Raw genomic sequence first — 25,883 nt, forward strand, 5'->3', positions numbered from 1 at the left:
GTCAAAAATAAGGAAACATTTAACTTCGGCAATGCACATTAGGCTTTGAACTTACTTCTGGAGGTCGATAAAACACTGGATTTTCCCATTCAGAAAACAAGGCTTTAACTGAATTCTGGCTGGAACCGTCACCTAAAAAAACATAACAGTGAATTATAGATTAACAAAATGATCTTACATTGTTTTTAACATGACAGGATTTTCCATCCCTGCAATATTTGTGGCTTATCAACAATGAATGTGAATTGAGCAAATGTAATTATCATCAGCCATGAGCAATCTACTGTTGATCCTGCAATGCAACAATCCATCCAGCACCTGCACATGAACTGACCTCATCGCTCCACCTCCTCAGTGGATGACTTCACGGACACTTTCCATTCTTGGGCTGCTATGCCACTTCATAATTATTCCTGTGCATCTTCCATCATCACTTCAAGTGGCATTTCCTGCCCAAGGCCTACTTACTTTCATTAACAGTCAATATCACTATCATGAGTTATGGTTCCATCATTCTCCCTAAGTGTTTCCATTTGTGAATTGCCAATCATCAAACTCTTTTTTTTGCTGTTAATGCTCCCATTGTTTGCTATGACGTCTGCAAGGATATCTGTGTTCCGCTATCTTATCTATTTTCTCATTATTTTCCATTTTCTCCTTTTCATTACCACGTATTATAATTAGAGTAAACAAAGGTTTCATGGGTGTATTCTAAGATGAGATACATCTTTCATGTCATATTTGCGTTCAAGGTAACGTTGAGAGCAGCAAAGGAAGAATTTTATTCTGAGAGGGACAAGAGAGTGGGAAAGTTTTGCCCCATACTGTGTGAACCAGAGGTAACTTGAAGGGATCTCAGAGAGAACTCTGTGCTATCCACTAACATGGGAACGTTCGCAAAAACGAAGGGTCACACTGCTCTCCGAGAGATTTGAATGGACACTTTTTCTGATGACATAACTCCGATAGCACACTCGGGATACAATTGGGAAAATGAACAAAAACTTTGAAAAGTAAAATGTATGTATGTTTAACTTCTTTCGCACAATACGTAGCCAACCGTGGTAATCGGAGGTGTGAACAGCAACTGAATGCAAAACAGAACTGAGGGACATTATCTTATGAAGATTTGAAAAACACGTTATGCCTCACCATGTTTTGTTTCTCCCTCCTTCCACTTGCTGCCGACCTCAGCGTTACAGTCTGCCAAGTGCTGTTTCCATTCCTCCCTTAAAGTAGATTCAGACCCGTTTCCGCCTCTGTGATTTTTGCCCAAGTTGCTTAACCGCTTCTCCTTGGACCGCGGTATAAACGGCAGCGCGGAGTCGGTGATAAATGGTTGACAGCTGGAGGAACGCCCTTCACGCGCAAACACAGAGTGACGGTTTGCCACCTCAACACATAGCGCATACGATATTGGCAACAGTTGCAATGTAAGTCTTTTTTATGTTAACAGTAGACTGCCCAGTTTCACCTGGTCACACACCTTCTTAATTGAATAATATCCCTCCGCAACCAACATTCACAGCTCCGATCTCCCATATTTTTGCCACCCCACCTTTTTCACACCCCTCACATGTTAATTTTAACAAAAGAATGCCCAACTCTGTAAAATCCCAACAATGAGCTGTGTAAATAGGGATGTGCATCACGTGTAGGCCATTGTTTATTCTTGGAATTTACCATGTGTAAGAAATGTGAAAAAATGTTTTTTAAAATAATGTTAATAGTAGAAAACCAAAGTGCATTATTTACATAGCAGTTTTTTGTTAAGTAAAAAAGAGACTAATGGTTGATATTACATGCTGCAGAGATATCACTAATACATAAATACATTTAGATATGAAATGTTATATTACGTTTACGATCAACTCACCAGATGAGTCGACAACTAAAATATTCATGGTGCAGAATCCTTGGATGCATGCAACCTGAAGATCAGCTGAAGGTGGCGGCTTGTAGCTGCTTATTCCTGTTTTTAAATTCACATAGACCCTTTTTTCCAACGTACTATCATAATGGCTCACCCAATTGGATTTCATTTGCGTACCAGGTGAAGATGATCCAATTTCAGTTTTTTTGTTTTCACGATTCAAATTGTCTCCGGTGACCTCTGTGTTCATATTTTTTATTCTGTGATTGTTTACAGTTTCTTCATTTTCCAACGCTGCAGTTTTCTCACGTTCAGCACTTTCAGAAATATTTACAGTCTCTGAGATGGTAGGCTGAACGGTACACCCTTGAACAGAATCAATTAGACATTCTTCACTACAATACTGTTTGCATACTTGATTGTCAAAGGGTTGTATATCACCTTTATCAGCCACATCAACATGTTTAGAATAACCTAAATAGTCTGCCATGCAATCCTTTAAAGGCACATGGCAGTGTTTTCTCAAGGACATGGCAGGTGATGTGGTGTCAGTGTTTTCCATGATTACTTTCTCCTCTTTTTGTTCCTTTTTACTGTGGATTTGAATCACACTACGAGTTGTTTCACTGCAGTGAATCTGAACAATTTGTTTCTTTTCAACATCTTCTGATGAATTAATCTTCTCAAGTGAATGTATACCTGCTGAAGAATTTGAAATGGGTCTATGCTCTTTGGGATGAGTACAGCCTATTAACTTGGAAAGCTTTTTTGACAAACTTATTGAAGATGTGTTATTTGTTACTGTATTCTTTTCAAAATATTTTGCTATATTAAAATCTTTACTGTCTTTAATGTGTTCCTTTGTGGCAATTTCAGAACAGTTATTGTGATGCAAAAACGTTCTTTCTGTTTTGGCATCACTGGAATGTGACGCCAATACCCTGGATGAAATGTGGGAACTTTTTGCTGACAAAAATTGCTGACATTTAATTGATATTGGTTTTATTTTATTTGCCAAGATGTCACGATTACCAGAACCTTCAGCAATGTTCTTACTCAGTGGTGGAAACAAAGGGCATGAAATAGCCGAACCTCTGTTAGCATTTTCATGCTCGGAACTGCCCATTTTATTTTCAGAAAGAGCAATCTGTGTAGCACACTTTTCATCCGAAGTTCTTCTGAACTTTCCCAAAGAGTTTGTTATAGAAGAAATGTTGACGGGATAACTTGGTTTTTTAACTGTGCTGCTCAGTGGAAAGGGCAAATCCAGCCTATATTTGTCAAAGTAGTCAGTGTGCAGCTTGCTGACAGCCGTTTGAAAGCACTGTCGGCGCATATCACCGTCAATTCGAATATCTTCTGTGAGCCTTCGTCTTAGACTCTCTGAAGTGGGCTGAGAGAGGCTATGATGCACACATGGTTTGTTTGGACAGAGTCTGATTTCCTTCCAACTTCTACTGATGCAATTGAGTTTGCCACCACTGGCCTTATAATCGGCTAAATTTTGACCACTATCAATCCTTTCAGTGTTTGCTGAAAGGATTGATCCTGGTCTCAATGGTTTAAAATGTAATTGATGACAAATGTTTGTAGTATGACATCCATCAGTAGAATCGTTTGGTTTCATGTGTGGCTGTAAGTTGTTTAGACAAACTTGTTTTGCCTTATTTCCTTCAAAACGGTGCAGCATTTCACTCCCTGGCAAGTCACAATCCATATTTATATCCTGTGTAGACTTGGGACCCAATTGAGCAGAATTGAAATTAGTACTTCTCTCTTGGTGAAAACCAGGATTTGAAATGTCTGATTGCTTTCCGGTGATACAAATAGGGTCAAACTTGGATTCCTCAGGTATGGTAGTGCTAATATGTTGTTGTACACCACATAATTGTAAAGTATGGTTATGGGAAGCAGTGTCTTTCACAGAAAAATGTTCAGCGTCCAGATGTCTTTTCTGCTTACAAAGTTGATGTGCCAATGTTTTATTCATGCAACTGCATGTGCCAATACACGTTTCATTGTCAATATCCAATAAATTATTAAACCCTTCAACATTATTCGGCGTTGCAATGTCTGCAATGGATGATTCACTATTTGTTTGTTCAGAAGACTTGTCAAGTATGACACTACAAACAATGGCATCTGTATTGGAACTAGATAAACAAATTCCAACACTCCCTTGATCGTCACAAATCACATTATCCTCATCCACTGTGTTATCAGTAGGCAAATTGCTTGTTGATTCAAATATTACACTGCCACTGTTTCCTGTGCTCGTTTCACTAAAGTTTTCTCTGTCAGACAAATCGTGGTTGGACCCCGCATCTACTAATATGTCTTTTTCTGCAGGTGTGTTTATTTTACCGTGAATGTTTTTATCAGTTGTTGGTACTTGCTCTGCTGCAGTTTCCACCTCTGTCTGCTTGAAATTGTCTGTGTTAAAGTCCACCACTACTTCTTGACAATTACTTGGTACTTCACTAACGAATGTGCATTTCCTTTTCACACTGTGTGACTGAAGTTCAGGGCCATAGATCTCAAGAGAAGCAAAGCTTGGTCGAACTGGAGATTCTCCGAGAACACCAAACTCTTTGGCATCTTCCATTGAATTTTTAGTGCAGGGATGGCCTATGATAAAGTCGTTATCCAGCAACTCTCGCTTAATGTCTTCTCTCGAGATATCTTCCTTAGCGGAAAGATTTTCCCTCTCAAGAAATTCCTTCACTGACATTTCCACACAGCCCAAAACATTTTCCCAATCTTGGAACTCAATTAATGTTTTCATAGGGTCCAAGCAGATGTCATAGTCAGACAAGGGACAAGTTATATTCAATACAAAAATCCCATGAAGCTCTGAATTTCGCAGACTACCTTCCTTCTTGCTTGGGCTTAAAAGAGGGTCTTTCCATGCCCATTTTTGGCAGATTTTCTGCTTGCAAATAATGCTCAACTTCTTTAACAAGATGTTAACAAGTTTGTGCAGTTTTGTTTTGAGCACAAGCCTTCCATTGACATATATGAACTGCAGGTTCTTGTTGTGATGGCCTTCTCGACCAATATATCCAGCGATCTGAAATTTTTCAGACTGGTAGTTTATCTCTGAGAGTCTTTGTGCCTTGGTCTCCCCAAATATCTGTCCAAAGCGGGAAAGCATGCTGTTAGTATGCTGGCACTGAACAGAAACAGTGCCAGTGTATTCGTTTTTCAATGTGAACGAAACTTGATGATGAACCAGAGCTATTGCCTCTATTTTCTGACGAATCTTTTCATATTCCAATATTGGTGGAATGCACTTCCTTCTAACTGGCAGGTTATAGAAGAAATTGTGTACAGTAACTGTCGTTCCATGGCTTGGTCTGATTTTTTCCGCTTCATGAACAATCACCGACTGCATGTCCTGAATGACTTTAGTGTAAGTTCTTGAGGAAGATGTTGCTCTGGAAGTAATCTCAACAACACTCGATACACTTGCAATACTAGCAAGGGCCTCGCCCCTGTATCCATAATAACGGAGGTTCTCAAGATCTTTTATTTTGTGGCACTTGCTTGTAAAGTATCGATTTCCTAATACCTGAAGATCATTACTGGTAATTCCATTGCCATTGTCAACCACCTGAAAAATGACAAAAAAATCGCATCTTAAAAGGTGAAAGCAATCATTTAGGCCTTACATTAGCCCCACGTATAAAGCGATCATCCAAAAATACAACTTGATAAAGGAAAAAAAAGTATTGCTTTGGCTGTCAGAATGATATTGAAACCAAAAAAGTATGCTAAGTTCATAACATTATTTGTTTACACTAAATGCATCTACATATGCAACACATTTTCTAGCACTTGATTCATTGATTAATATTAACTTTTAAGCTCACAATACACACATCGAATTCCATAATAATCAATGTTGTTCTATTCTAATAGGTTGATTGCAATGGGTCCAAGTGACCCACATGACAACCTTAGGTTACTACATTTACCACAATGTAAATAAATTAAGAGTAATAGTAATACAAATTATTTTTTAAGTGCAATGCAAAGTGAAACTCTTATATGTAACATTTTGCTGGGTAGCCCATATCAGATAAGAACATTCATGAATAATAGTGTCCATCTTATTACCCACAAACATAATTCCTATTATCCACCATAAAAAAACATGCATATTGGGGTGAACTTAGCACTCATTGTACTTCCGTAAATGTTATCCGTTATGGCCATGAATAAAATAATGAATGATCCTTACTGTACAGTTGTGTAATATACCGTGGTATAGGGTGTTGTGTTTTGCAGTTGCAGCAGTGAATGGAGATGACAGCGTAGACTTAAGATAACATTATCACCACCCCTCATGAACAGCCCTACCACTACCCCTTCACAACTGTATGGAGTGCTAGGTTGCCGTGCATGACTCCTTGATACTATTTGAGATATTCATGGACAGTCTGAGTACCAATTTGCAGATCATGGGCAATAATCATAGATCAGTCCAACTTAGGAGTCATGAATAAGAAGCCCGCAGATAAAATGCATTTCACTAAATATATCACCTCCAACTATTATCAAGGGAATTGTACTACCTAGAAAAGGCTTCATATATAGCCATTGGTGCTTAATTATACACTTTTTAACAGACAAAAGAAAGTATGTACCGCTACACATTATCAATTTTACCTGGAACATTACTCATTAATGAGTGGCATGGCGTATCCATGGCTGCTTTTTGTCACGATTTCCAGGCATAACATGTAAACAACTGCACGCACCTCATAAATATTTAAACATTTATCCGGCTAGTACAGATGAGACTCAACACCTCATTAACCAAGCAACCCTAGTGATGAAAAGGCATGTCATGTCAACATCGTCGTCGTAATGCGGTGGGCATAAATGATCCACGATTGGACCAGTCGCCTGTGACCGCAAAAAGTGTTCCATGCCAAGTATAGCAGTTCCACAATGATACTGGGCAACGTTATTCAAAATCATCCTAATAACACGTGGTGTCATTTAGAATGTAATTGTCTATAGATTTAGTATAGAATATTTAAATCGTTAGACACGTGCATCATCAAAGCGTGGATGCAAACGTAATTTTGTCCTAGTACGTCCGTGTCTGATGACATTTTCTCTCATTAAGGAAGGGTGGACACAGAGTACTTATGAATGAATTAGTGTTAATTGAATGACATAGTACACTCAATAAAAAAGCCACTTCAGGAGTGCCAGTAAAGCTTGTTACAAATGCTCAATTACCACTCCTGTTGAAATCCACACTATATTCTGGTTTCTTTAATGCTAATATAACATGTAAGAAACTAAAAAAACACCACCTCGCGATCACGCCAACGCTTACCCAATCTCTTCAAAAGCGTACGTTAAGAGTGGAAACGCTCGGCAGCTTCCACAAACGAACCTGGAAGCGGAAGTCGTCCATGTGGAGCCGTGCCGCCACGCAACTGGCACCCGCGTCCAGGCTGTTGAGCAGCAGCTCCTCCACACACTGACTGGCCGTGCTGAGGGCCACTCCCGAGCGCAGCCTCGCCTGCACCTCTGGGGGCAGCTCCTGCAGCATGGGTGCACTGTGAACATGAGAGAGTAAAATACTGGTGAGCGACGAGTGCCGCGCACTTTTTTTGGGAACTTGTTCAGGCTTACACAAGGGGGGGGGTGATTAATCGCTCATCTCCTGCGTGATAAAGACGTACCCATCGAAAACCGCTCATTTTATTATTAGAAAGAACAAATTTCGATTTAAAGCTTTCGTGACTGCAAGGATTAATCTTCTTTGGTTCTTTCGGTAAAGGCCACTTGTGTTGTGGCCGAAACGTCGTGAGAATTTTATTGTTTTATTTTATTATTTTATTCTCATTCTACGTGAATTTACCGAAAGAACCAAAGAAGATGAACAAACAAATTATTTACTTAATACTCTAAGGGGAAGCTCCTATGTTTGACCGTTTTTGAAATATTCAGATTTGAACATCATAAAATGTGCATGTTTTGTGGTTTAAACCCACTTGAATCCAAAATATCTCAAAAACAATAAAAGATGGTTTTCGCTTGAATGTTATTTGCTGTTTAACGCTCTATCAAACGAAACAACCTCGCGATGTTATATTTTTAATGGTTTGTGAATGACACGCACAAACGTGTTTATGGGGCACTTTAAAATCGAGATTTGTGGGCCTTAAAATGAAAATCTCGGATTTTCAGATTTTCTGTTGTGTCATAAAAGCTACTTTGGTGTCACGACCACTGAGCAACTCTGCAAGCGCTGCGATTCCCCCCTACCCCCCACCCTGAGCACACGCACGCAGCACACACACGTAGTGTCCTGGCAGGGGATTGCCTGGCACAACGGGTTTTCATCCGAAGGGCCCCTAGGTGGGAAGTCCCGCGGTTTCGCGGTGCCAGAAGATTGGCTGACCCTCCCAGAACAAATCACATTGCTTCGCCCCTAAATTGGCTTAAAATTGTATGAGAGCACAAAGGTTCACCAGGCCAGCCGCAATGAGTCACGCATCGGGGAGAGGGCTGGGGTGAAATATTAAGCGAGCAGAGCAAACGATGAGGGAGGGGGAACCCAGCGAGACCAAGTACACACTAGCCAGGTGTGTATTCGCCAGCCGGACGCTGTCCCAGATTTAACAGGGTGAGTCAGAGATTAATGAGTACGGGAACAGAGACAATGGGCCTAAAAATAACAACGCTCCATGTAAGGGCAGGATAACATAACCCCAGATGTTTTTTTAAAATCAAGTGGCATAAAAAGGGGAGCCCGAAACGGTTCAAGTCAGTTCTCTCCAACCTCTTGCCGTCCTGTCTCAAGCCGTTCGCAGCATCCGTGTGATGCCAGCGAGTGCTGCTACGAGGCAGTGATAGGCAAAGTTTTTTCGTCATCCTCCCTCCGACTCTCACTGCGTCCGTGCGACGCCGTGAGTACAGCTGCGAGGTACGTGATAGGGCGTGTGAGTGTTCGGGGAATCGGATAGTAGTAGGACAGGCTCTGCCCGCAGGGTTTGCGCCGTGAATAAACGTTAGCACAGAGCCTCGGTGCGGTGCGAGTGATTCATGTGCGGAGCGGCTGCGTGGGCAGACGCGCAGCGAGAGTGAGGGCAGAGCCGCAGCATGAGCGCTCGATGAGATAATCGCCTGCAGGTGCGCGCGCATTCGCGCAGCTTCTAACAGCGCAAGTCTTTGTGCGGACGCGGATTTGTATATAACCGCCCGCAGGCGCGCGTGTTCGCGCAGCCGTGAGCTGTAGCGTGTGTGTAAGAAGAAACCGCTCGCAGGGGTGGGTGCGGTCGTACAGCTGTGCGCCGCGTTGGCGTGAGTGTTGGTGTGCGTGCGTGTGTGGAATAACCCCGTGCGGCGGTGAGCCAGCGATTTAGCTATGGCCCTCAGAGGGGGCGCTAACGCGGGGGGTGGGGGGGGGCGATTACCCGGTCGGCGGGGGCCCGGCGGGGGCCGATCGACGCGGTGGGTGGAGGGGGGAGTGGAGGGAGGAGTGGAGGGTGGAGTGGAGGGGGGAGTGGAGGGTGGAGTGGAGGGTGGAGTGGAGGGGGGAGTGGCGGGTGGAGTGGAGGGTGGAGTGGAGGGTGGAGTGGAGTGGAGGGTGGAGTGGAGGGTGGAGTGGAGGGGCGAGTGGAGGGGCGAGTAGAGGGTGGAGTGGAGGGTGGAGTGGAGGGTGGAGTGGAGGGGGGAGTGGAGGGTGGAGTGGAGGGTGGAGTGGAGGGGGGAGTGGAGGGTGGAGTGGAGGGGGGGTGGAGGGTGGAGTGGAGGGGGGAGTGGAGGGTGGAGTGGAGAGTGGAGGGTGGAGTGGAGGGGGGAGTGGAGGGTGGAGTGGAGGGTGGAGTGGAGGGGGGGTGGAGGGGGGGGTGGAGGGTGGAGTGGAGGGTGGAGTGGAGAGTGGAGGGTGGAGTGGAGGGTGGAGTGGAGAGAGGCTGGAGGGGGGGTGGAGGGTGGAGTGGAGAGTGGAGGGTGGAGTCGAGGGTGGAGTGGAGAGTGGAGGGTGGAGTGGAGGGTGGAGTGGAGGGTGGAGTGGAGGGGCGAGTGGAGGGAGGAGTGGAGGGTGGAGTGGAGGGTGGAGTGGAGGGGGGAGTGGAGGGTGGAGTGGAGGGGCGAGTGGAGGGAGGAGTGGAAGGTGGAGTGGAGGGGGGAGTGGAGGGGGTGGACGCCGGCTCCCACACTACCACCTCTATATACCACATTGCAGCTATATACCTGGAAGTACCCTAGAGGTTTTTGAGACAGATTAAGGTCTTAATTTATACAGATAAGGACCAAATCCACCTCCGATTAGCACGGTTGGCTATGTACTGTGCGAAAGAAGGTCAACGCACATGCATACAAATCCCATATACAGCCACTACCAGGCAACATTTACAAAACAAAATAAGGTTATACAAACCTCATGTTAATTTATCTGAAAACGCCATATTTTCTTACTGAATACAAGTTCGCACACGTGAGTTAGTTTAACACGTAGGCTTTCGCGACCAATATTATTCATGGCAAACGTTTCTGGGTTAGATCGCGTTACTTATAAATGTGTCGTAACCCTCCACCACCCGACACGTCCAATATTATGAAGATGTGAGTCACTATACATCTCAAGAGTGCTAAATAGAAATACGGGTCAATAGATTGCGCAGTTGTTAAGCGGGCTGCCCTCTGAACCTGACAAACGTGAGTTTCAGTCCCGGCTACAGAAGAGAACGCTGTGCCGATGAGTGAAATGCGAACTGGTGATCTGGGCCACCCTTCACCAAACCCGTCAACAGGGGCCCATGACCGACGCGGATGTGCGACAGGCCTCTTAACACCCAGCGGTGAACGGACATCGTTAAGGACGCGTACAATGTTAATATTCTACAAACGCAAAGTCTGCGTGTTTTAAAGCGTCTCGTCGCGCATCCCTTTTTGACCCCCGGTAAACGCGAATTAAAAAAACAGTGAACCAACAACGTACGTTCCCGCACAACAACAACAGCAATTGTTCCGCCGTTTGAAATCGTCAATTTTTATACTAAATCAAAATTTATTTTTTATACTGTCTGGTTCTTTCGGTAAAGTCACGTAGGTATAAAATAAATAAAATAAACATTACCTACGTGACTTTACCGGGGGGAAAAAACAAAGAGTATGGGATACCTGCAGTCGCGAAAACTTCAAATCTAGATCGTCAATTTTGTTTTTGTTTTCGCAACGACTGCCGCGCGGAACTATTTCGTCGGCGCGTAGCGACACAGCGCGACCTGGGCGGGGGCTGGGGCGTGAGAGCCGGGGGCGGTGCGAAGGCGTTGCTAGGCGGTGCGAAGGCGTTGCTAAGGCTGTGCAGCGGCGGCGGCAGCCTCGCACCCAACATCGGCAGATGTTGCGCGCGCGCCTGGCCAGTTTTTAAGTTTTGACGCAACTTTTATAGAAGGCGTTTTGCTGTTGTCCGTCGCTGCTGCCGCTGCTGCTCATTTTCACCGTCGTCGTTATTAAAGTCCGCGCGCACCCACCGTCTCCACGTCATATCACTTCGTCGGCGTCTTTCTAAGTGAGTAACAATTGTTGTTCCGTTGTTCCGATTGGTGTGATTGTCGGTTTAGCACGTAGGCTTTCGCGTCCAGTATCATGCAGAATACAGGTTTACGTGACAAACCTTACTAATCGGCTGTCTCGCGGTGGCTGGCTTGACGACATGTTAACATTTACGCGATTTTATTAAAAACAAACATCTATTGTGTGATTTCGTAAAGAATGTCGCACGAACACGGCGGTGGTGGTGGGTGGTCCGAACGTACGATAGCGGTAACGATATGAACAGTGGGACAGTATAAAGAGCGGGAGCGTACTCTTACACGTAGTTTAGTAACTGTTAACGTGTAGTTGTTTTAAAGCGGTGTGATTGTTATTTGCTCGAAGTCGGTCAATGCCATAAACTTGCGGGGGGGGGGGGGGAATCTGAATCTTATGTTTCGGAAATAAAAGTTATATAGTGTACATTTAACATAAAACCATTTACTGTATGGGCTTATTAATACACACCGCATGTATTGTCAAGACTTTCAAACATACAGAGTGTAATTGGCGCAGTAGGAACATGACTGCAGGTACACAATCCTTTGGAGGGACACTCGTTTAATTTTCCATTCCCTTCCCGTCCAAACGGAAAAAATCTAAATGTAATTACACATTTAATTCACGTGAACGTTAACTACTGTTGTGACGATGTAGAGTGCACTGCCAGAAGTCGAACACAATTGATTGTTTTACATTGATACAACTAAAATAATAATAAAATATCTCCAATTCGCCGTTGTTTTTTTTAAGCACCACTCTTGCCATGAACTCGGCAATCTGGATGCAATTCCGAAACAGTGATGAGCACCAGCGTGCTAAAAAAAATGACGAGCAGAGATCTTCATCCAGCAGTGGATTGACAAAGGCCTGCAAATCATTAATAACTGCCAACATTTTTGAAACGTGAAAACATCACGGAAATGTGAAGCAAGCTCATGTAGTGGTGGTTTGTGTGGAAGACAATCTATTATTTGCAGAATAAAAAAAATAAGAACTTCAAAACTGCACAGTTAACTTGGGACATTTCGGTGCCACAAAGTATTGTGTACATTCGCTCATGCCAAAACGCTGCAGACTCTGTTAATAATTCAGTAAATCCCCCCGCAGAGTTGTAATGCATGCTCTTGGAGTCATTGCACTAGTAAGCCTCCCTTGGCAGCCAATATGTTTACCACATTCCATCAAAAGAGGCCATACATGTTAGGTGATAACTATTGCTGGTGGCAAGTTGAAAGCGCACACGGAGATCATGTCCAATGGCCATTTAAGTGAAGTTTTACAACATAGTGCCATTTGGCGTGCATTGCTTATTTATTATTTGACTTCCAAGACAGCACTGCTACTAAGCCATGCTGGAATGCAAATAATGCAAAGTAAATATTTGTCAAACTTTTTTTTTATGAAGTTCAAACTTTAATAACGCATGTATGCACTTAAACCTCGGTCAGGCCAATACGTTAAATGTATTTTCCTACGGACAATATGCTAAGCAATTATAATGTAAAGTTGCATCCTTAATTTATTTAAACTACACTCGATAACCGCAGCAGCAACTAATGTATTTTCTTCCAAATGACCCATTACTTGGGTGCATTTTTGAATCCTAAGAATACGGTATTAAGAATTGCTTTTATCCTTATAAATTCTGCACGTTGTTGAAACTGGACATCTGTGAAAAAGAGCTTCATAGCTCATTGGATTCCTCCAGCCTAAATAAAGATTATTATTCTGATTTACAGAACTGAGTGAAGATCATGAAGCCGGCGGGTCAGCTTGGGTATCCCATGGCCAAAGAGCCTTCTCGGTTGCTCAAGCTTCAAAAAGAGTTCCAGGAGAGACTGCTAAGGGAAAAGGAGGCCACTCTTACAGCCATGCAAGGGGCACAGTACCAGACTGCGTTCTTCAGCGACAATCAAAGATACGTAAAAATGCAACGCATACCTTCTGGGTGGAAATATCCTCACACGTTTCCCAGAATGCCATCAAACACACGACCACCACTGCAGTTTTTACCACAGCCTCCTCCACAGCCTCCACCTTCTCATCTGCGACAGACACAGTTTGGCATGCAGAAACGAAGTGCTGGCATTGACAGAGCCAAGCCTCTGCCGCAAATAAAAAAGAAAAGCTCGAGCTTACACAATATATTTCAAACACCACAACCGGCATTCCCCCACTACAAGGCTGGGGATACATTAAAGGTGACCGACCGATATCCAAATGGACCGTTAAAATTGCCACCGGTTGATGTGGACAAGTCTAAGCAACCATCCAACTGGACAACTCAAAGCCAATGTCAAAACGATGTTGCTCACATTTCAAATGTTGGTAAAGCAAAATACATAGAGACGACACCCAGCGTAGATGTGAATTCAGGCGCCACAAATACCTTTGACAACCTACCTCTACTGCCACAGTCTGACCAACAGCAGGTAATTGAATCTCACCAAGCACATGCTCCTTTAGAAAGGACCAATCTAACTACTCCTCACTGGATGGTTCAGAAACCGAAAGATGATGAAGAAAGCATTGAAGAAGAAATTCAAAGAAAGGAACGCGAGATCTTAGCAAAACTCAATAAATTTCAGGAAGAGTTGCAGATCATTCAGAGAGAAAGACAAATGGCAGAAGAAGAAGAAAGGCATTTAGAGCCTGCAATCCAGGGCATTACAGAACCGCATTTCATGGACAGGCACAAGGTCATCCCTGCCATAACAAGGACTGGCGATTCAAAAAAACTACCATCACTACACGGGAATCAACATGACAATAAAAATCAACCAGGGATGGAAGAGGAACAATTTGAAAATAAAACTTCCAAAGAAGCCCATCATGAGGAGGAATCTAATACACCACATTCAGTAGTAACTTCTAATAAGTCAAAAAACATGACCAACCACAAAAGCGGTAATGTTGAAGATGATGTCATTTCTATTATTGATGAAACACAGGACTATGAATATCAACAGAATTTCACAGATGAGACAGACTACCTGGCCGACCCAGAAATCCTCGATCTCGCCAAGTGCCACACTTGCGGACGGACATTTGCGAAGGAAAGGCTTGAAAAGCACGCAAATATCTGCACCAAGACCACTCAGAAAAAGAGAAAAGTGATTGACTTTTCAAAGATTCGAGTTCAAGGAACCGACATGGAAAAATTCTGCAAAAATAAAAGTAAAACCCCCGAACAGGTATGTGAAAAATATCTTTACGAGTTATTAATTCAGCACAATTAAATCATTGGGTGGAGCAGTGATTCAGCGTTTAGTGCAGAGGGTCAAAATATCCGGCAGCCCGAGGTCGATTCCTAGGTACGGCTAACATTGGTGCTCAGAGACATCTGAACTGGTCCTGGGTGCCCGCTTCAGGAACCTACAATATCCAGCTCGGTAAAATATGGTCAAACGATCCCTATGACCAGCAAAGCATGGGAAGGCTCTAATCCAGCAGTGGATTGCAAAAGGGCAACAAATTAATATTAACATCCAAACAGTTTTTATTGGTCAGCCATTAAATTATAGTCTACAATATCAACTGAGAGTTTCAACACACGTTTTAATTGACTGGTACTGTTATTCAATTGCTCTTTAAAAATTAGTGGGTGTAAAAAAAGAATGCAATTGTTTCAGTAATAATGTGCAAACTATACCAAATAATACGTAAAAAATGTTTTAATATTTGCTATAGAAGTGCTGTGTCATTTGTACCCTCTTCAAAATAAAACATTAAGTCCTCTCCAAAAAATAGTTTCCACTCTCAAACGTCCACACCCACTACTTAATGCACTGCCCATTTCACTGCTTAAGCTTTCAACTTTTTGTAACTACTCCAGGTTCATTTTATGTCCTGATCAATTATGCTCAGCAACACAAAGATGAAGATAAAATGCAACTTAATATATTGGTTGTGATATTTAAACAAATTAATGCTGCCCATTCGTATGTAAACTTAATTGTATAATTTTTTTATCTAAAAAAATAGGGTGACCATGAAGGTGTCTTCCATTATTTAATCATTATTACGAAGCAGTTTGAGCTAGGTTGATTAAACGACTCACGTAGTAGTTAGAAGATTATATCATATGGGTTTCATCTCCCGACACCTCCCCATGTCGTCATGGTGTTGGCGACACACATTGTTTCGAGATTTCAGTTTGCTAACAACTCGACAGCGATTGTTTTCGAATGAGTGCTATGTGCCCTTGGAAAATATCTAACTTTTCAGATGTTTTTGACACCTTATCTTTCGCACAACCCTTGACCAACAACCACATTCTTGGTTATTTCGGTAAAGTCACGTAGAAGGGAAACAATAAAATAATAAAAATATAAAACAATAAAATTCTCACGACGTTTCGACTGTAACACAAGCAATCATCATCAGGTGTGAAAACCACAGCAAGAAATTTTGAAAAAAGTGGCAGTTTTTTTAACGTTAGCACCACGGAGAGCGATTTGGCAGTTATTCAGATGGACGAGGCCATCTATGTTCGGAAAAGAGGAGGGGGGAGACGAAAATAATGGATGAGGTCTGAAAGCCACCGTAAGCGTGAACAATCAATTAAGACCCGAAATGGTTTATCAAATCCTTCCAATGATTGCTAAGCCAGAATCCATCTTCTCTGTTGAAATTGTCTCTGTGTTTGTATATGTGGATAGCCTCATGAACGAATCTCTCATGGTAGCCAGATGGCTTGCAAAGAACCTCTGTCTTGGAGAAGTCAATGTCATGTCAGCCTACTGAATTATAACAGTGATCTGCCACGGACGAGGTGTTGGTCCTACCGTGTTTTAGGTCTGCTTTGTGTTCAGGGATCCGTTCCGAGACATGTTGTTTGGTTTCTCCAATGTAACTACTACCACAGAGGCAACTTAGTTTGTAGACGCCAGGGTACTGTATGTCCGGAATCACATTTTGCAGATGGAACCAGATCACGGATTTTATGTAATGTGTTGAATCGGACCTGGATCTTGAGTTTATTCAAGATTTTGGAGATCTTTTTTGAGATCCCTGCAATGTAGGGTAAAGTGATGGTTTTGAATGGCTCCTCAAGAGGGTCCTTCTTCATGGTTGGAGTGATAGCTTTGCGGATTTTGTAGTCGAAGTAACCATTAGCCTTAAGAGCTTGGTGTACGTGCTTGAGTTCACTGGCTATGTGTTCCTGGTCGGATATGCATTGGGCTCTATGGTGCAGAGTCTTGATGAGGGAATCTTCTGGGATGGATGGTGGTGGGAATCCGGTTTCAGGTATACATCCGTATGGGTAGCTTTCCTGTAGACAGAGTGGCTCATTGAGCCATAAGGTCTCTTTTTTATTAGGACATCCAAAATAGGTAGCTTGCCATTTTTCGACTTCCATGGTAAATCTGATGGCTGGGTGTATGGAATTCATGTGGTCGAGGAATTGGTCTAGAGCAGGCCGGCCATGTGGCCAGATGACAAAAGTGTCATCCACGTACCTCTTCCATAAGGTTGGGCGCAGAGTGGCAGTCTGGATGGCGTCAGTCTCAAATTTCTCCATGAAAATGTTGGCTACAACCGGAGATCGGGGAGCCCATTGGGGTGCCCTCAGTTTGTTTGTAGAAAGTTCCATTCCAAGTGAAGTATGTATTGGTTAAGCAGTGTCTCACCAGGGGGGGTACCTCAGTGTTTAGTCCTTGATGAACCAAGTCTTCAATGATTGTGATGGTGTCAGGTACAGGAACTTTGGGGAATAAGGAAACTACATCAAAACTGACAAGCAGGTCGTCTGGGGACAGGGAAATACCCTTGATTGTCGATACCATGTGAGTAGAATTTGTACCGCAGAGGTGGTTTTTCCAGTGAAAGACAGCAGGATTTCAGACAGAAAACGAGCCAGTTTGTAGGTGGGGGAGTTGATAGTAGAAACGATGGGACAAAGGGGTGTATCTACTTTATGTATTTTTGGTAAGCCGTATAATCTTGGTGGCCTGGCAGCAGAAGGTTTCAACGAGAAATGTTTGGTTTGATCAATTAATGCGGTTGAACAGAAATGATTTTGTTGGTTTGTATGACGAGGTTGTTGGTGTGATCTCTTTTTATTTTTGTATAGCTGCCATCGTTAAGTAATTTTTGAATTTTGTTATATTCTATTTTATCCATGATGATAGTGGCATTGCCCTTGTCGGCTGAGAGGATGACAATGTCATCCCGCTTTTTTAATTGATATAATCCAAAACGCTCATCTTTGCTGAGGTTGCTAGCTGGCATCTTAGCGTTTGAGGGTTGCAGCGATTTCAGATCTTGCTACGCCTGCAGCGATGTGACAAGCTACCTTTTTTGGATGTCCTAATAAAGAGACCTGATGATTCAATGAGCCACTCTGTCTACAGGAAAGCTACCCATACGGATGCTTACCTGAAACCGGATTCCCACCACCATCCATCCCAGAAGAATTCCCTCATCAAGACTCTGCACCATAGAGCCCAATGCATATCCGACCAGGAACACATAGCCAGCGAAAAGCACGTACACCAAGCTCTTAAGGCTAATGGTTATTCCGACTACACAATCCGCAAAGCTATCACTCCAACCATGAAGAAGGACCCTCTTGAGGAGCCATTCAAAACCATCACTTTACCCTACATTGCGGGGATCACAAAAAAGATCTCCAAAATCTTGAATAAACACAAGATCCAGGTCCGATTCAACACATTACATAAAATCCGTGATCTGGTTCCATCTGTAAAAGATGTGATTCCGGACATACAGTACCCTGGCGTCTACAAACTAAGTTGCCTCTGTGGTAGTAGTTACATTGGAGAAACCAAACGACATGTCTCGGACCGCATCCGTGAACACAAAGCAGACCTAAAACACGGTAGGACCAACACCTCGGCCGTGGCGGATCACTGTTATAATTCAGTAGGCTCACATGACATTGACTTCTCCAAGACAGAGGTTCTCTGCAAGCCATCTGGCTACCAAGAGAGATTCGTTCATGAGGCTATCCACATATACAAACACGACAAAATTTCAACCGAGAAGATGGATTCTGGCTTAGCAATCATTGGAAGGATTTGATAAACCATTTCGGGTCTTAATTGATTGTTCACGCTTACGGTGGCTTTTAGACCGCATCCATTATTTTCGTCTCCCCCATCTTTTCCGAACATAGATGGACTCATATTCTTAGTTTTTTCGGTAAAGTCACGTTGAAGAGAAACAACAAAACAACAAAATATATATAAAACAATAAAAAATTATCACGACGTTTCGACCATATTGTTTTATATATATTTTGTTGTTTTGTTGTTTCTCTTCAACGTGACTTTACCGAAAAAACTAAGAATATGAATTACTGCAGTCACGAAAGCTTTAAATCAAAATAGATGGACTCGTCCATCTAAATAACTGCCACATCGCTCTCTGTGATGCTAACGTAAAAAAAACGCCGCTTTTTTCAAAATTTCTTGCTGTGGTTTTCACACCTGATGACTGCTTGTGTTGCAGTCGAAACGTCGTGATAATTTTATTGTTTTATATTTTTATTATTTTATTGTTTCCCTTCTACGTGACTTTACTGAAAGAACCAAGAATATGAATCCCTGCAGTCACAAAAGCTTTAAATAAAAATTCAACAACCACATAATTAAAATTACTTGTCTAATTACAGTGCTTCGTAAAGGATGGCACCTGTACGTGTGCACATTTTTGTTTCTGTTCAGGCCAAAAAACCCAACTGGAAAGCCAAGTCTGAAGCTTTACAGAGGACGCTCCGAGAGGCAAGAATAGCGCAGCACGGTGGCAAGCTGAGTGATCTGCCACCTCCAGCACCCGCAGAGAACCCCGACTATGTGTCCTGCCCACATTGCCAGCGCCGCTTCGCACCAGACGTGGCCGAGAGGCACGTGCCCAAGTGTCAGAACCTGCGAAGCCGGCCAGCACCTCCAAAAAGAAAATAATGAAAGCAGTATCAAACGTTGTACAACAACCAGAACAAAAAACTACCTAAATAAACAATGCTCAAAAACTGATTTGGTTTACGTTATAATAGAGCTCAACCTTTAAAAAAAATAGGAATCAATAATGGCTACATATGTGAACATACAAAGGTAGACCAACTCAATTATATCCACATAGCATAAAGGCTAAGCCTAAGACAAACGTGAATAAAAGGGGCAATCATCTTCAACTTCTTTAGGCCCTGGCAACTCCCTCCCAGGCTGACTTTCAACAGCCCACTGGGTCGTCGCGTATGACCTGCCAGGCAGCAGGGAAACATTTATAACAGTAGCCATTTTTGCAAGGCAAACCAACAGCATGACAGCATATCCGTCAACTAAATTATAAGAGCCGTTCAGAAGACTGAATCAAGAAGTTATAGAAAGCGGACCGTCCCCCCCCCAGATATGGGGGTAAAAAGTTGATCCAACAAGGTTTCCAAAAATTGTCGACCCCCTAAAATTATTGTGTAGGCATAGGGTGTGTAGGTATATATGCCTACAACACGCTACATACAATAGTATCTGCACACATGGGGGGAGAGAAGAGGACATCTGTGGGGGCAAGGCACGAAGCACTGAGAAGCCCTCCGCAGGAGCTAGAATAAGGCCGCTGAAATTGTAGTCATTAAAAACTTCATGAAACCGTTTAATAATTATGCCGATGGTTTAGATGTATATTTGTTGACAAAAAAACTGAATTCAAGAACGATCAACTTACACCAACCAACATAATGAAAACTTTCCTGCGATTGCAGTATGTGAAATATCAATTCGACCACAAATGTTGGGGTTCTACATAACCGCAACGTGAATTAACATTAGTAATTTGTGTAGACGACGAGGAAAACATTTTAAATTAGAGCCTTAAATCATACCTACATAATGCAGATATGCATTAAGTGACTAAGCAATAAATGCAGTTTTTAATTGCATTTTTTATGGGAGCATGTTCTTTATCCTAATGCGTCGTTAATATTTTATTACCGTTTGAGAACTTGAGTATTTCTCCTGCTCAGGTCAGTTTCATAAGTATAATATATATATCTCAGTGCCTCCATCCAATTTTCAATAAGGTAATTGATTTATTTTATTTATTAAATGTGTTCAAATGGGACATTTGAAGTCAGGATCAGCATAAGATTGTATACTAAAATAAGAAGCCATTTAACTATTAAAACACCCATTTTTAAATTAACTGTACCGTATACTTTTTTATGGATTTTAATTCTGTGAAAAACTGCTTAATTTATCAAATGAAAATCTTCAAACAGCTTTAATATGACTAAAACGTAATAACTCACGTAAATATATTAAAAATTATTGTAAAAATGTAATTATAAATGCAGGGTGTAACATGGATTGATTGTGGTGCAGAGTTCATGTTGTATGGGATACATTGAAGAATGGTTTAATGATACATTTCACTACGCTTTTTGAAATTCTATCTGTAGACTTTAATGTTAAGATGCACATGTGAATTGCATTCAATTGAAGTACAGAATGCTGTATATTTTTTAAATGTACACTGCATTTTCAATGCTTGAATGATCAGAAATGTATGCACTTTCAAGTTGGGGTTTGTATTAACAAAGGGTAAATATGTATGCGCTGTAAGTTATTTAATTGCCCATATATTTCAGAACATAAAGGAAAAACTGGATAATGCATTTCCCTCTGATAATATGTACTGTCTGCACGCCTAAACTTATAGATATTAAACTATCACAAGGATTCTGCTCCACCATACACTTTTGGGATTGTAAATGTTGCAATGGCATGACATTCAATGGATAACCATACGCACCGTGCACAAAATGTCAGCAGCTAAAATCAATAGCATGAGGGCAAGAAAGTAATGAGTACATTTGAGTGAGGCTGAAAAATCTCTTGCTCAATTTTCTATAAAACGACCACAGCAAAACTGCAGTGATGAAGTGGCTAGGGATAACAGCTTTAGAAGTTCGAAAGCAACCCCATTGCCAGTCTGTCTTTGACATAAATTGTTTCAGTTGCATATTACTGAGTGACAAATGAGGTACAATAGATTCACAGTTTTGTTTTATTGCTATTTGGTAACTTTGTACTAAAATGTAGGGATCTTTATTCAACTGAAAATGTATGGTTAAGATATGTGTGAAAATAGATTTAAAGTTTGACAGTTTTATTCTACAAAAATAACTTTTATATGAATTGGCATCACTTTTTAGTCAGATGTGAAAATACATTGTGACTGTATAAATTGCATTCTTAAAATATGAACTATTGCTTACGTAAAAATATAACTGGTCTATGTACAATATACATACTTAATGCATTCTACATCACTGCAGCTACAAAGAGAACTCTATGTATCTGCTGTATTACCCATGACTCCTATTATCCATGCCCTGCGTATTTATCCATCCTGAATTCTGAAACGGCTGCCAATTGTCCATATTTATTGTGGCTCAGCAAATTCATCCTATTCGTGTTTATCTGGAACAATCTTGAATCATGGGCTCGCTAAAATCATTATAAATGTTTTGTGGATAAGGGAAGTAGATCACATAATTAATCCTTTCATCGACTAGCAATTCATTATTCAAGGTGCTCTTATCCAGAAGTGGTGAACGTTTCTTATTTAACAAATCCACTTCATTCATGGGTAGAGCAGTGCCCATTCAAATGTCCATTAACATGCTTATGAATAATCCAAGGCAGGGTATTTATGCAGCATGCATGGCTGCACCTGTGCTACACCCACGTGCCCATCGGTCAGGGTATCGGTCTGTGCACGAGTGCAATCACACAGGCAGCATAAACGAATAAGTGGAGCACATCAGCAACTTCATCCAATTGTTCGTGGTGCTTGACCTGCGACGCACGAACCCGGCTCAACGCTGTGGGATGTCGTTGATGTCATCACAGATTTGCGCCGTGATGTTTCTTATAATGAACTTGTTTTGCATGTGGGAGGAAACAGGCGTACCCGGTGAAAACCCACGATCATCGAGGCGATAACGCTCGTTCTGCGTCCTGCCATGCACTCACACAGTAACCTGCTTTTGACGTTCATGTTGTCTCCTGTGTAAGCGTGTGGTTTCCCGCCATGCATTAGCACAGTCTTCTAGTGTTAGTGTAGTCTCCTGCTGTGCACTCCCGCAGTCACGCATTTTGCATTAGCGCAGTCTCCCATCGTGCGCTTGAGCACGGACGAGAATTGTGCAAAGAGATTGCATGAGGAGAGGACAACCACCATGGGAGAAAGAATGGCAAGATCAATTTCGCGACCATGAGTGATAACGACGGCAAAGAAAGGGCTTCAGCAGTAATAGACCATGGATGATAAGATACCAAAGATGACCACAATTTGATGCTGCCACTGTCTTGTCACTGCTAATGCCACTGCAGCCACAAGGTAAAGGACACATTGCACCACTTCTGCATTCAAGGCACATTTTCAGATAATGACAAATTCATCCAATTAAACAAATCCCCAAAAAAGGGCTACCCAGGAGTTGCCTACGAGAAGCGCACCATTAATTTCTTCGCAGTTTTTTTCTGAAGCGTTTACATGGCAGTTACTATATTGTGTGCACTAATCCTGACTTTCTGGCCAAGATAATGGAATTATTTTAATGGACAGTCAATGTGAAAGTGATATCTTGTTCAAATAATCAATGAGGCATATTCGTCTCGTGCTAATAGCCCTATTTTAACCAAATTAAACTAGGGCTGAAGAGCACAGCCTAAGTGATCCTAACCTAACATTAAAACTAACGATATTCCCGAGACAGTGGTGGAAATTCCACATTCCCATGTCGACGGGGGTTGTCCATAAGCTTAAACCTTATTGTGAGCTGCTCACTCACGCTGAGCCACCAGGCCAAAGTTGAAGATAATAAGTTCTGCCAATAGCGCCCCCCCCCCACATCATTGCGGAAAAGGAGCTCAAACATGGGTGGAGTTAAGAGGGGGCGGGCACTCGGGGTGCAGCACCCACCCCCCAAACTGAGCACCTTTATGAACTTGTTTTTAGTAGTTTACTATTACAATTAAAAAGTAATTATATGCACCCGCGATTCCTAATGTGAGGGACAAAGCGAACCCCTGCCCCCCCCCCCCAATATAAAAGTATAACTCCGCCTTTGAGCTCAACCGTACAACTGTCTCATAAAAAATGAATGTAACGATTTGACGTAACATTTTGCACAGAAAATATAGTTCATGAAACTGTTAGGCATAAATCACAAATATTCTTGGTTCTTTCGGTAAAGTCACATTGAAGGGAAACAAAATAATAAAATATATATAACAAAATTCTCACGACGTTTCGACTGCAACACAAGCTTGTTTCATTGTTTCCCTTCTACGTGACTTTACCGAAAGAACCAAGAATATGAATCACTGCAGTCACGAAAGCTTTAAATCAAAATTTCACAAATATTTCTGTTATATGATAAAATTCTGCTTTTAAAAAGGGCAATGTTTATAAAATTACGAACAATAGCTTTTGTCAAAGTGTGCTGTGTTAATTATCATAGGTAAGTTTAAGTTGTAGTGTTTGGAATCAATTAATATTACAAATGTCTTCAGATTGGTTGTATCATTTAATGTAATTTGTTAAATTAAATATCAGCAAAAACTGTATACCACAATGTTAGCCATTAAGACATCAAGTTCAACAACAATAAATATATTCGTTTATCACCGTAAACGTGTGCAAAAAAATGTCATGCCTGCAGTTCCATAAGTTTTTCAAATTACACTACTTCCACTGGATCATAAAACAGATTATTTTCCAATGGGCTCTGCAAACTGCAGCAGAAGCCACACCGATTATGATGCAGTATGTGCGATCTGGAGGGTCACTTCAGCATATTAATGGCGTTATGAACCAAAAACAACTCGTTTCCCCAGAGATCCATGGCATAACTTAGATGTTTTTTCAGCCAGTTATCCAGTACATTTGCCGACGGTGCATACAAACATGCATTTTCATACTTTCACATTTTTTATGTGTTGCATATGGAATAGTATTTAACATCTTGCATATAGATGAACAGAGCTTTTGATACTAATGTAACTATTTAATAGAAAACAAATAATTATCAGTATTCAGTCATGGATTTTACCAAAATATGACCGAAGCATATGTTTTTAAAGAGACAAAACTACAGCAATATTCACTTGCCAAAATCAATCACTGAACTTCGTATAAAATAAATATTGGCTTAAAAGCTTCAACATAAAGGAAGTAAACGCAACATGACATTCAAGGCTTGCTTTGATATGAAGCAGATTGAAACATTCAAATCTTCCCCTTCTGCTCCAAGGCAAGGGTATTCACTGCTGTAGGTGGCGTGAGTAGAATGTTTTAACCATGCAGGCAATATCATTTTGCTCCTTGCAATTAGCAGGATGGGGTAAAATTGCAGCACACCATCATTAACATTGCGACTCTTTAATGACACTTAATGGGATCCTGTGAATTAAGCATTTCCCCCCTACATTTTCTAATTTTAACAAAAGAACTGCATTTTAGGACAAATTCGCTGCACATTACCCCAATGGCATTCGAAAAGCCCACCAAACAATGTACAATGAAATCAATGCATGTATTTAACATGAGCAGAAGACGAAAATGGTACCTCTTAATTGGTTTGGGGATTGTATTTTTAAATGCAAAACCGATGCATATGGATTGGGGATTGTATATTTTTTTAATGTTAAAACTATGCATATGAGGAATCCTAAAATTACTTGTTAATTTGGTCATAACACAACCAACACACACAACGACCTACTCTTGCCAAGGGTATCATGGGATATTAACATTCACCAGCAGATGCAGCCAACAGCTGAACATCCCCTTTAAATGAGGGGTCTCCGTGAGGTCTCAAAAAACTGAGGCATCTTCTGGTTGCCATCTGTTGTTGCAGATTTCATGCCAGGTCCCTCTGGTTCAATGTACAGTGAGGGAAACAAGTATTTGATCCCCTGCTGATTTTGTACGTTTGCCCACTGACAAAGAATTGATCAGTCGTTAATTTTAATGGTATGTTTATTTGAACAGTGAGAGACAGAATAGCAACAACAAAATCCAGAAAAACGCATGTCAAAAATGTTATAAATTGATTTGCATTTTAATGAGAGAAATAAGTATTTGACCCCTCTGCAAAACATGACTTAGTACTTGGTGGCAAATCCCTTGTTGGCAAATCACAGAGGTCACACGTTTCTTGTAGTTGGCCACCAGGTTTACACACATCTCAGGAGGGATTTTGTCCCACTCCTCTTTGCAGATCTTCTCCAAGTCATTAAGGTTTCGAGGCTGACGTTTGGCAACTCGAACCTTCAGCTCCCTCCACAGATGTTCTATGGGATTAAGGTCTGGAGACTGGCTAGGCCACTCCAGGACCTTAATGTGCTTCTTAAGCCACTCCTTTGTTGCCTTGGCCGTGTGTTTTGGGTCATTGTCATGCTGGAAT

General features: G+C 41.8%; 2 protein-coding genes across 6 annotated transcripts in view; one reads left to right on the forward strand and one right to left on the reverse strand.

The window, feature by feature from the left end:
* MLH3 (mutL homolog 3) overlaps positions 1-25,883 on the reverse strand; it is a 43,417-nt gene that overhangs the window by 8,383 nt on the left and 9,151 nt on the right. For 2 of the 4 annotated variants that reach the window (XM_032948079.2, XM_076065023.1), the window contains exons 2-5: positions 7,287-7,452; positions 1,877-5,486; positions 1,153-1,359; positions 56-132 (exon numbers count right to left, since the gene is read on the reverse strand). In XM_032948079.2, coding sequence (XP_032803970.2) covers positions 56-132; positions 1,153-1,359; positions 1,877-5,486; positions 7,287-7,445 — 4,053 coding nt within the window. In that variant the 5' untranslated portion in view covers positions 7,446-7,452. Of the gene's footprint in view, positions 1-55; positions 133-1,152; positions 1,360-1,876; positions 5,487-7,286; positions 7,453-11,026; positions 11,113-13,384; positions 13,489-25,883 lie in introns of those variants that run through there. The other 2 variants (XM_032948080.2, XM_032948081.2) reach the window with 2 other exon arrangements.
* LOC116939552 (uncharacterized) lies at positions 8,673-24,109 on the forward strand. Of its 2 annotated transcripts, none has more exons than XM_032948083.2 (3): positions 8,673-8,825; positions 13,183-14,637; positions 19,135-24,109. In XM_032948083.2, exons 2-3 carry the CDS (start codon positions 13,198-13,200, stop codon positions 19,369-19,371), a joined length of 1,677 nt encoding a protein of 558 aa, XP_032803974.1. In that variant the 5' UTR covers positions 8,673-8,825; positions 13,183-13,197; the 3' UTR covers positions 19,372-24,109. The 2 variants fall into 2 exon arrangements, with proteins under 2 accessions (XP_032803974.1, XP_032803973.1); XM_032948082.2 differs by lacking the exon at positions 8,673-8,825 and adding an exon at positions 11,166-11,417.

Source organism: Petromyzon marinus, chromosome 6 (genome assembly GCF_048934315.1).
Source record: "Petromyzon marinus isolate PM22_M1 ecotype Great Lakes invasive population chromosome 6, UKy_Petmar_22M1.pri1.0, whole genome shotgun sequence".
Taxonomy (NCBI): Eukaryota; Metazoa; Chordata; class Hyperoartia; order Petromyzontiformes; family Petromyzontidae; genus Petromyzon; species Petromyzon marinus.

Bases quoted from the DNA above. Each gene is read 5' to 3' on its own strand.
- LOC116939552 (XM_032948083.2), top strand. From the start codon at position 13,198: ATGAAGCCGGCGGGTCAGCTTGGGTATCCCATGGCCAAAGAGCCTTCT. The intron at 14,638-19,134 runs GTATGTGAAAAA...GTTTCTGTTCAG, and splicing joins AAAGTAAAACCCCCGAACAG to GCCAAAAAACCCAACTGGAA.